We start from the raw sequence: 12476 nt of genomic DNA, 5'->3' as shown, positions 1-12476 counted from the left end.
GTCTTAAGAGAATTCGTACTTCCATAAAAATCGAGACTGGGGAAAATGTGGAAAATGTGTTAGACTGGATATGTCCATAGAGGATGGCAAGCTTCCTGGTGAACCAGCTCTTTTCCACAGATAAGATGGATCATTCTGCATCGCTGATGAAGATGACAAATTTCTTTCCAAAGACCTTGTCATGGAATGGGCAATCACTGCTCCAACCCCTCTCTCTTGACTGAAATTTATAGGGTCAGGAGTAGTTGTTACAGGCTTTACACAATTATCTTCTGTATTAAATAGAGTTTCAGAATGCTCGTTTGAGGTTCTCCGAGCTCCATCATGCAAGCCCACTGCATTTGCAGCTAGCTTCTTTCCTTCTACATACATCGGCAAAGTAGTTTCTTGAATGATGCTATTATCACTCTTGCCAGCTCGTTCATTTACATTATTTTGCTTTGCCTGAAAAGCTTTGTCAGCATAACATGACACAACTTTATCTGCATCACAATCATCATATTTTAAAACAACCACAAGAGTTGACCTATAAATTAGTATTTGATTTTCCTCCTAAACATTATTAACTACTTTAGCAGCAAGAACCACATCAAAAAAAATAAAAAACAAGCAAATGAGTTGTTTTCATGCATATACCTATATCATGCTTTGTTATCGTGCTACTATTTTCTCCTGAATTAAGCTGGTCCGGAAAAGGAGCCACTATATCAGGTAGACATCCAGTGGATGGTTGGTTAATGCTTTGAAAATGCAAGGTTTTCATCAGAACTTTCTCAACACTAACAACATTACTCTGCCCCTCAGTTCTAGGAAGACAAACCCCATTGCTTGATGCCAATATTTGGTGGTCATCATGAACTGAATTTGACCTTTTGAAAACATCATTAAGAGATATGGAGTCATTACAGTCATTTTTATCCAATTTCAACTTCTTACTTGACAAACCTATAGACTTCATCTTTGGCATTATGTCTCTACAATCCTCTTTTTCCACTTCCAGAGAACTTGAATCTTTTGTATTGTTAACCAGCCCAAACCCCTCTGTATTTCCCTTTATCAATTTTGCACTGTTTTTAGTTCTTTCCATGTCCTTCCTACTAAAAGCTGGTACCAAATCCTTTAATTTGTTTTTCTGTTTCGCTTTTAATTCAGAGGGATTATCATGTAATGATGACTTCCCACTCCCACTTCCACCCTCTTTGATGCCTTTAGAGGTTTTTTGATCTCTAGCTGAGGCAGCTGGCCTGGAAGAAACCAGAAATGGTGGTAATGGATCCTGAGATTTGTCTAATGGTTGCATCTTTGAGACAGATGATGAAAGAGCTGATGATACTTGTGCCATAGAGGAAGATGATTGTTGGCAACATAATGTGTTTGATGTGTTGTCCTTGCATAAAAATCTTTGGGAACTGCCCTTATCCTGCAACAGGATGGTACCTCCACAATCAACTTTTCCTGTTTGAGGAACATTTCGTGGACCATCTCTTGAATGCAAACAGATATCCATCTGTTGTGATACTGCACAAATATCACCCTTGTCTGCTTCTGATGCCACTAATGGGCTATCCCTTTGCAATAAGGATTCTGTATTAGAGCTCTCAACTCCGCGCTTCTTGCTAACTGGAATAGAATCGGTGTCTTCTGTTTGACATTTATTAGATTCAGCATGTGATTGTTTGACCAAGTGCTGAGATGACACAAAAGCAATCTTTTGTGTGCTAGCTTTCTGTTTCAACTTGCATTCAACACAATACCAAACAGCATTTGGATCATGCTCACTCTGCATGCAATAGCTGCCAAACAAGAAAAACACATGTGAACCTAACAAAACAGAGAGATAAAAGGAGTATCAAAAGTAGAACATATCGGCCAAATATGAAGCCAAGAGTATAGTTTTAGAAGCAACGGGTAGTATGGACAGAAGTAAACATAATTTATGACTTCCAATTTTTATTTAAAGCAAAATGCAAACAGACACCACTTTAAATGAAGTATATAATATAAACTACAAGTTGTAGTAACTTTCTTGAAAATAGAAAATTTGAAGAAACCAAGAAACGTTCAGTCATTAAGTTGCTAAAAAACATACAAATGCTCAGCTATGTCGTTGCACTGATTGCAAGTAGCCAGCAAATCTGTGAAACCCTGGTCGCCACAAACAGCACAGACCTTCACCTGCACACATTGAGATCCATAAGATTTTGGACCATACATACCTCGCAATACATCGTCATAGCAAGCTAAATTGTGTCAACTATTCAAAGAAAATGCCGGCAGCAGAAATTCCCAATAAATGTAACCTCGACCAAAAAAATAAATTACTAGGAAATGGTAGAACCATATCTGCATAACTGGGCACCAAATTCATCTATCTTATCACCAACCTCGTCCTAATTTGCAGACACACAATTCACATGCCACATTATAATAAAAGGTGAAAAAACACGTCATGCAACTAACTAATAAGGGTATGCCTTGATCTCTATCTGGAATACAGGCATTTAAATTGTCCAAGAAGGAAAAACTATTTTTTTAAATATACTCATCTCCCTTTTCCTCTATGGGAGTAAGGTACATGAATCTCATATAATATCAAACATCATGAGAGTTTTCAAGCCACTAGACGAGTTGGTCTGCCTGTCATCAATATAGCTAAACAAGTGTCAAATCAGCATTAACAAAGTGTTGGAAATTACCTGATCAAGAACAGAATGCAAGATGAAAATCAAAACTACAATTACACATTTTTGGACAAATGGAAACTTCACACACACACACATAAGAGATGAAATACAGGTGCAGACTACAGATTTATGACAGCCGTACAATTTCACAATTCCCAAACTCTAGCTAGGGAAAACCATGAAAACCCTAGGATCCAGAACAATCTAGCATCAAAATGAGCAAATCCTCCTTGGCTCCAACACTTATCTGACCACAAGTGTTCAAAACATATCCTTCTCTTGTCCACCACAAGCATATGCAGTAGCACCAAGGTTTCCAAAACCCTTGTTGTCTTCTCTCACAAGAGCTACAATCACAATGTTTGTTTGCAATCTAGGGTTTATTACAAACCCTAGCTTCCTTGCCTTCTTTTAGAGTGAAAATCTAACTCTAAAAAAACCTTGAACTTCTCCAATAATTCAAGCACTGTACTTGTTGTCTTCTCTCACAAGAGCTACAATCACAATGTTTGTTTGCAATCTAGGGTTTATTACAAACCCTAGCTTCCTTGCCTTTTTTTAGAGTGAAACTCTAACTCTAAAAAAACCTTGAACTTCTCCAATAATTCAAGCACTGTACAATCACAATGTTCTTTGCAATCTAGGATTTATTACAAACCCTGGCTCCCTTGCCTTCTTTTAGAGTGAAACTCTAACTCTAAAAAACCCTTGAACTTCGCCAAGAATTCAAGCACTACAAGACAAAAAATACAATGAAGAATACATGACAAGAGTGTGAGAGACAAGTTGACAACTTCACTCCAATCCTCACATCTCCAATACAATTGCATGAATGAATGAATCAAAGGAGCACTCTCTCCACCCTCTCCAAGCAACCTAACTCACAAGTGGAGCATATCAAACTCTAAGGTGAAGACATCCTTAAGCAAGCCTCCAATGCATGCACACTCAACAAAGCATATCAAACTCTATGTCAAGACATCCTTAAGCAAGCCTCCAAGGCATGTGCACTCAACAAAGATGTGTCAACTCTCCTTCTCCATGAGCCTCCAAAGCCCTAGTGCTCCTCAACTGATCCAAAATAGATTCAGCGTAGCCTCCAGATCAAAAGTCTTCAAATACAGGTGAAATTGGAATAATGTTGAAGTGCTCGTGAATACGAAGCCAACGGTGCAAACAGCATTCAAATCCGAGTTCGAATAAGAAAAATAGAACCAATTAAAGATTCAAGTCAAAAGTCAATGCCTACGTCAACAGGACATGTGTCAATCCGAGAAAGAGTCACATGTTCTTGATGATGCCAGCACAGAAGGTGATGTGGCAGTCTGCGATTGGTTCATACCACAGGCGATGGGGATCAGCGATCAAGAGAAGAGATCGTCCGATCAAAGGAGATCGACGCATATCGCGTTGAAACATGCAGGCAAGTTATCCTGGAAAACGGACGTGATGAAGTTATGAAAAAAAGCTAAACTCTTTGAGTTCCAACAGGAGAGCGGTAAATGGTTTATCGCGTGCCTTCAAGGCAGGAAGTGGTTTTCGACCAAGAGCACACGATTCCACTTAGCGCTCGACATGTAGCCTCTCGAAAACCACTTTCTCGCGTGCCTTAGGAGAATTAGCAAACGTGCTAGTTGGGGCGCGAGACCATGCGACAGTTGTTGGATCCCACAAGGGCAGATCAATGGTGAAGAATGTCCAGATCAATTGATGAGTGGGAAGCAATAGCCGTCAGATGGTCTGTTCTCGAGATCAACGCCAGGGAAAGGCCGAACAGTGGGGGTCCACCCTGCGCCCGTCGATCCTTTTGTTTATAGACTATTTCTATTATAAACGTATTGTTCCACATTTATTGCAATTTGTAACTATATGTGTTATATAAACACCATAACACAGAAAAGTGGAGAGGAGAGTGTGTTGTGAACTGTTCCAAGGGGTCTGGAGGTCAAGGTGACCAAGTATGGTCGAGTGTATACTCATTTCGACTCGAAGATTCGAGCTGAACGCAGCAATGAGATCCATTTTCATGTTTGAGACTCTGTTTTTGAGCTCATACCTGTAACAACTATTTGAAGACATAATAAAGAGGTCAACACTAGAAGCTAAAGGACCAAGAGACGTAGCCAGGAAGTCTAGTGAACTCCTTTATCAATTTTGGTTGTGTTGATGTGTTTGATTGTGTTTTATAATTGTTTAAGTGTCTATGTTATTTGCAATCTTATCAATCCATTGCACTAAGTAACATAGGCAACTTCACACATAGTCTGTGATACCTTTTTCAATTTCGGATCAAGTGGTATCAGAACTCAAGGTTTTCAAGGTTTGACAAATTTGTGTGGAGATTTGAATGCTTACTAGGTTGAAGCTCGGACAAAGTGAAGGTGAACTTGTTGAGGCGAATCCAGAGATTGGAAGGGCCTTTTCACGAAGAAGGATGGCAAATGAAACTCCACTTGGGTCAGAATCCTAGTTCTTGGATAGTTTCATGACGATACGTGCCATGGTGAAAGAAATGTATCACGAGTTTAAAAAGGGTAAAGGTGAAGGCACTTCATGACCTATACCAGACAAAGAAGCAGAGGAACCTATTCTTTTTGGCCCTCTAGAGAAAGACGATAAAGGAAAAGGAGAAAGCCTCCTCCATCTCCTCCATCATCACCATCATCGTCATCATCATCGTCTTCTTCTCATAAAACTCATTCTTCTAAGAAGAAGAAAAAGAAAGCCTCTTTGACCAAATTAGATGTAAAATTCTATTTGCCAATTTATGATGGAGAACTTAATGATGAAAAGCTTGATAATTGGATAAGGCAAATTGATGTATATTGCAGGGTGCAGAAAGTTGATTCAAAAAGGAAGAAGATCCAGCTGGCTAGCCTTCGACTTGGAGGAACTGCACTTGTGTGGTGGGAAGGCAAGACACAAGCAAATCTCCAAAGCATGGTAAAATCATTTCAACTTGTAATGAATTTCTTTCTACCATTAAAAAGCAATTTTATCCTTTGGCTTATATGTAGCAAGCAATGATGAGTTGGCAAACACTACGTCAATTGAAGGCTCAAAATGTTCAGAGTTATACTCAAGAATTTCATAAGAGAGCTTTAACATTAGGCATATCATTGGACTCACCAAAGACATTGTTAAAATATATAGGTGGTCTTCATAGTTATTTGAAGCATACTATACTTATGTTTAATCCCACTAGCTTAGATGATGTATCAGTTCAAGCAACTCATCTAGAGGCTAGAGGTAAAAATGTAACCCCAGATGTTGGGAAACCATCCAAATTTACTGAAAGAAAGAATAAAGGCAAGAAGAAACTAAAATGCAAGGAGAGGAAAGCAAACATTGTAAAGAAGTATAAACCTTCATGCACTCATTCTAAGAAGTAAGGGCACGATGAGGCACACTGTTGGTCTTTGCATCCAAAATTGTAGCCTATGAAGTTCGGGAGTAAAGAGCGAAAGAATGTTGTTGCTATTCAAAAGGACTTGGGATCAGACTCAGGTAACAAAACAACGGTTATAGCTACAAGTATAAAAGGTAAAGATGTTGAAGCATCTACAAGTAATTCTTCGCATTTTGTTGATAATGCAAGTTATGAGAGGAAAATAAATGAGCTATTTCATATTAGAGTCATTTCCAAGCAACCTAAAATTGATACTTTATTTAATAGTGGGTCACAAGTTAATTTGATTTCTGAAACAATTGTAAAGAAGTTGGGTCTAGAAACAAAACCTCATAAAAAGCCATATCCATTAGGTTGAGTGTGTGATAAAACAAAACTACTAGATGAAGTTGAGTTAGACATAGTCCCATTGAACATATGTGGAATTGTATTACGAAATCCATACTTGTACGATAGAAAAGCTATCTTCTATCGAGCTGAAAATAAGTATCAACTCACTAAGGATGGAATTGAATATATTCTAAGGGCTCATAAACTCAAAGATAACTTCGCTCTCATAAATTCAAGACAGATGAAAAGAATTGTAAATTCAAGTAAGCAATTTTTACTAATGATTGTAAAAGCAAATGATCTTGATAAATCCGATGCATTCCAAGGCTGTGATCTTAAACAGAAAGCAGATCTAGTTAAAGTTGTTTCCGATTATGATATTCTGTTTCAAGAGCCTAAAGGGCTTCCACCCAAGCGAGAGATAGCACATGAAATTTATTTGCAACAAGATGCTCCACTAACTAACATTGGAATGTACAGGTTATCAGCTCTAGGGAATGCAAAGATAAAGAACCAAGTACAGGAGTTGCTTGATAAAAGGTTTATTAGACCAAGCACATCACCATACGGATCACCTATTGTGTTGGTGCAAAAGAAATACGGTTCGTGAAGAATGTGCATTCATTTTAGAGCACTAAATAAAATCACAATAAAGAATCGTTATCCTCTTCCTTGTATTGATGATTTATTAGATCAGTTCAAAGATGCAGTTTACTTCTCTAAATTAGACTTGCGAAGCGGCTACCATCAGATCAGAGTTGCAAAACAAGATGTAAGGAAAACTGCTTTCAAGACGAAGCAAGGACTCTATGAATGGTTGGTTATGCCTTTTGGCTTACTAAAGCTCCTGCTACGTTTATGCGAGTCATGAATGATGTATTTAGACCATTTATTGATGATTTTGTAATAGTCTATTTAGATGTTATTAGTGTTTTTAGTAGGACATGGGATGAACATGTAAAGCATGTAAAACAGATTTTAGATGTTTTAAAAAGAGAAAATCTCTATGTGAGACTGTCAAAATGTGAATTTGGCAGAAAATCTTTGAATTATTTGTGGTTATATTGGAGGGGGTGGTGAATTGAAGATAGATCCCTCTAAGGTCGAAGTCATTGTAAACTGGCCCAAACCCAATATTGCTACAGAAGTTAGAAGTTTCTTAGGGGCAGCACAATATTGGAGAAAGTTTGTTGCTAACTTTTTGTTGATTGCAGCTCCTTTACATGCTTTGATAAGTGTGAAACGGGTGTTTCAGTGGGAGGCAAATATATTGCTAACTTTTTGTTGATTGCAGCTCCTTTAGATGCTTTGATAAGTGTGAAACAGGTGTTTCAGTGGGAGGCAAATAGCACAAAGCCTTCGACACATTGAAAGAAAATATCAGTACAACGCCAGTACTAGCACTGCTAGATCTTCAGCATCCATTTGATATCGAGAGAGATGCAAGTGAATATGCCATGGTGGCAGTGTTGATGCAGCACAAAAAGCCTATATGCTTTCATTCTGAGACATTTACATTAACAGTAGTTAACTACCCTACATATGATAAAGAATTGTATGCATTAGTTCACAGTGTTAAAAAGTGGAAACATTACATAATGGGTAAAGAAACAATCATACACACAAATCATCAACCACTTCAATATTTACACTCACAAACTAAATTGCATACATAATAAGGTTGCAGACATGTTATCAAGACCAATTATAAATGCATCCACTATACTTAAGCATAATTCAGTAATTCATGAAAGTTACATTGAACAATATGCTCAAGATACAAAATTTAGGGATGTATATGCAACTTTAAGTCATGGCAAGCAGGTAGAAGAATTGGATTATTATATAAAGGACAAACTCTTATATCATTTGGGAAAGTTATGCTTTCCACAAACTGAAAGAGTTAACATTATTCGAGAAGCACATACTTCTCTCATATCAGGTCACTTTGGTGCAAGTAAAACAGTTAGCACAATTGCAAAGGTTTTGTTATTGGCCACGAATGAATGAGACAATTTCTAGATATATCAAAGGATGTACTATGTGTGCTACAAGCAAGCCAAGTAATAGAAAATTAGGCTTGTATACTCCACTTCCAATTCCTTCTCGTCCTTGGGAAAGTGTTTCCATGGATTTTGTTGGGTGATTGCCAAAGTCTAGAAAAGGTCATGACTATTTGTATGTAGTTGTGGATAGGTTCAGTAAGATGTGTATTTTGATACCATGTAATAAACAGGTCACAGCTAAACAAACTGCAAAGTTGTTTTTTCAAAATGTATGGGTTCATTTTGGGTTACCCACTTCTATTGTATCTGATCGAGATTCTCGATTTGTTGGGAAATTTTGGTCAACTCTATGGGAGTTAATGGACACAAGGTTAAAGAAGAGCACGGCATTTCATCCGCAAACAGATGGTTAAACAAAAGTGGTCAACAAGACAATGATACAGTTGCTTCGAGGATATTGCAGCAAGCATCCCAAACTTTGGGATGAGCATTTGTATCATGTGCAGCATGCTTACAACCGTGCAAAACATTCTTCTACTCAGAGATCTCCTTTTGAGACTTGTTTTGGTTCTATACCAAAGTCTCCCTTGGATTGTCTTTGGTAAAGACATAGTAATTGATGGACACCGTGATATGGACAAAGCAACCAAGTTCATTGAACAAATCCAGGAAATTCACCACGCAGTACAGAAATAGCTAGAAAGAAGCCAAGAAAAGTATAAGGCACGACATGACAAGCATCAAGTTGAGCATAGTTTTCAAGTTGGTGATCAAGTTTGGTTGTACATCAGCAAACAAACACTGCAAGGGGAAGGTAAAAAGTTAAAACCAATTAGATATGGTCCTTTCAAAATACTTGATAAAATTGGTGAAAATGCTTTCTGCCTTGATCTACCAACTTATATGCAAATCTATTCATTCGTTAATGTTGAAAACTTGCGGTTGTATGAACCTTCATTGATTCAAGATCCCGAAGAGCAAGGTCAGCGACCTTCCATTGAGGATCTGTTGCCCGAGTATCTCAATGAGTTACAAAAGGACGCAGTTCTTGACAGGAGGATAAGAACTTCACGACGAGGGCATGTTGAGTATCTTTGAGTTGGACTCAAAGGTACAAATCCAAGTAAAGCACGATGGATAGAGATTGGAAAAGTGAAGGAACTTTATTCTCATTTACTCAATAACTAAAACCAACTTTTGGTGGACCAAAAGCTTTCAGTGCGGAGGAGTGATCCAAAATGGATTCAGCATAGCCTCCAGATCAAAAGTCTTCAAATACAGGTGAAATTGGAATAATGTTGAAGTGCCCGTGAATACGAAGCCAACGGTGCAAACAACATGCAAATCCGAGTTCGGATATGGAAAATAGAACCAATTAAAGATTCAGGTCAAAAGTCAATCCCTACGTCAGCAAGACATGTGGCAACCCGAGAAAGAGTCACGGGTTCTCAATGATGTCAGCGCAAAAGGTGATGTGGCAGTCTGCGATTGGTTCATACCATAGACGATGGGAATCAGCGATCAAGAGCGGAGATCGACACATATCACGTTGACACATGCAGGAAAGTTATCCTGGAAAACGGACGCGATAAAGTTATGAAAAAGAAGCTAAACTCTTTGAGTTCCGACGAGAGAGCGGTAAATGGTTTATCACGTGCCTTCAAGGCAGGAAGCGGCTTTCGACCAAGAGCATGTGATTCCACTCAACGCTCGACACATAGCCTCTCGAAAACCACTTTCTAGCGTGCCTTTGGAGAATTAGCAGACGTGCTAGTTGGGGCGCGAGATCGTGTGATAGCAATCGGATCCCACAAGGACGGATCAACGGTGAGGAACGTCCAGATCAGTTGATGCGCAAGACGCGATAGCCATCAGATGGTCTGTTCTCGAGATCAGCGTCGGGGAAAGGCCGGACGGTGGGGGTCCACCCCACACCCGCCGATCCTTTTGTTTATAGTCTATTTCTATTATAAACGTATTGTTCCACGTTTATTGCAATTTGTAACTATACGTGTTATATAAGTAAACTATTTGTAATTGGAGGTGAACTCTAGATCCAAGATGGAAAAGAAACTTTTGATGAAGCAGGTAGAGGGTAAATGTCAATGGTTTTCCAATGAGAGGTTTCAAAGTATTCTTGAACGCTCCAATCCCTCCAAGTTAGCAAACTAACTAGCACTCTTCCTCCTCCTAAACTCTATTATATATCAGCAAGAAAAGAGAGCTAGCAAGTGCTCAAAAGTAGATTAGAAATCCCTATGACTGGTTCCATATACTAAACGAAAATTCTAAGTCAAAAGGGCTTTAATTTATACATTATTTGACCAAAAGAAACCCAGGTTTCCTTCGCTTTTCTTATTAAATCTATTGTTGTTTGGACGACAGTAGATATATAAGCCTTCAAGCTAGATAAAACAATGAAATTGCCTAAGAAAGGTAACAAGATATTTTGGAATCAAATTGAAGGAAAGAAGGCAAATCTTGGGGAGCTACAAAGCCCTTTCAAAGCCCCATTTTCAATTGATATTTGGTAGCCCTTTGGAGATGTTTGGATGGATGAGATAAATCCCTTCATGGTGTTGAGAAATCTATAGGGCTGCAATAAGGATGATTTCTCTTAAACTTGATAACTGCTTGTGATGTATTTTTACCTTTTCTTACTTATTAGCTTCTTCTCTTATTATTATATTGTTCTTATCATCAAACGGGCTACCAAAACAAGAAGATCAACAATACACAACAACACAGGATGTAGGTTGCAAGTTAGGGCCAAAACCTCTCCACTTGAGAAGAAAACCCACAAATGCAGGAATTTACAGGGTAAGTTCCTCAGATAGAACACCAAAGGACACCGCTCACAAAGAGATCACAGATCAATACACCAGTGTTTTGACGTGGTTAAAACCCTCAAAGAGGGAAACAGTCCACGGCCTGAGCCAACGCGACCACTTCAGGCAATTTATTAATAAAAGAATGAAAATTTACATATGCTTCTCTCATAGACGGATTACCCTACAAATGACCCTCCATGCTCTTTAAATAGAGATCATGGACCAATCGGGTGTTAAGCCACGGATCAAGTGTCGGTAATACCGAGGAGAGAATGAACTGTCGGATCACTACATATCGTGACCGTCGGATTGTAAGTTACAAAATGTACATAGTAAAGAAACACACTTTACCTAACTCTATACTAGACCAAGTTGTACTTAACTATTTCCTATGTGTCGGAATATCCTAACATCCCCCCTTAAGAACAACTTGGGATAGGATTGAAGGATTTACAAATATGACACAATAGGAGAAGGAAGGAGGCACTAGAGCCTATCCCCCCTTAGTGACAACTTCCTGAACTCCAACCATAAATCGAAGTTTAGTGAACTTCGCCTCTGTAAGAGCCTTTGTAAAGATGTCTGCAACTTAATCATCTGTTGAACTATATTGCACTTCAAGAACATGGTCATGAATGAGCTTTCTGATGAAGTGCATGTGCAGTTCAATGTGTTTGCTGCACTGATGTTGGACTGGATCTTTGCATCGTTGAATGGCACATTGATTATCACACCAAAGTGTAGTCGGATGTTGCTGCTGAAAGCCAAACTCTAACAGGATCTGACGAAGCCACAAGGCTTCCTTACTAGCTTCTACGGCACCGCGATACTCTGCTTCTGCTGAAGAAAGAGAAATGGCACCTTGTTTCTTGCAAGCCCATGTAATAGGTCCTAAACCAAGAGTGAACACATAACCTGTAGTAGACTTTCGATCATCAGGGTCACCAGCCCAATCGGAATCAGTGAAACCAACCAATAGAGGAGATGCCTCGGCACTGTAATGAATCCCAAACTGAACTGTACCTCAAACATAACGAAGTATTCTTTTAGTTCCTTTCCAATGACTTTCACGTGGGTTTTGCATAAACCGAGCAACAAGGCCAACAGCAAAGGAAAGGTCAGGACGAGTATGGGTTAGATACAAAAGTTTTCCTACAAGTTGACGGTATAAGGTAGCATCAACTTCAGGAGAAGTACAAGTGACTGAAAGTTTGAC

General features: G+C 38.8%; 1 protein-coding gene across 5 annotated transcripts in view; it reads right to left on the bottom strand.

The window, feature by feature from the left end:
• The window catches only part of LOC149230667 (uncharacterized), a 123990-nt gene that overhangs the window by 47772 nt on the left and 63742 nt on the right, over positions 1–12476 (bottom strand). For all 5 annotated transcript variants that reach the window (XM_089379040.1, XM_089379038.1, XM_089379042.1 and 2 more), the window contains 3 exons: positions 2090–2175; positions 637–1793; positions 20–482 (listed from right to left, as the gene is read on the bottom strand). In XM_089379040.1, the coding sequence (XP_089235166.1) occupies positions 20–482; positions 637–1793; positions 2090–2175 (1706 nt within the window). The remainder of the gene's footprint in view (positions 1–19; positions 483–636; positions 1794–2089; positions 2176–12476) is intronic.

The sequence above is a fragment of the Pinus tabuliformis genome, chromosome J, assembly GCF_031772625.1.
Source record: "Pinus tabuliformis cultivar Carrire ecotype Pingquan chromosome J, CPIR1, whole genome shotgun sequence".
NCBI lineage: Eukaryota > Viridiplantae > Streptophyta > Pinopsida > Pinales > Pinaceae > Pinus > Pinus tabuliformis.
Note: the sequence above shows the minus strand (reverse complement) of the source record. Positions and strands in the feature narration are given on the sequence as shown.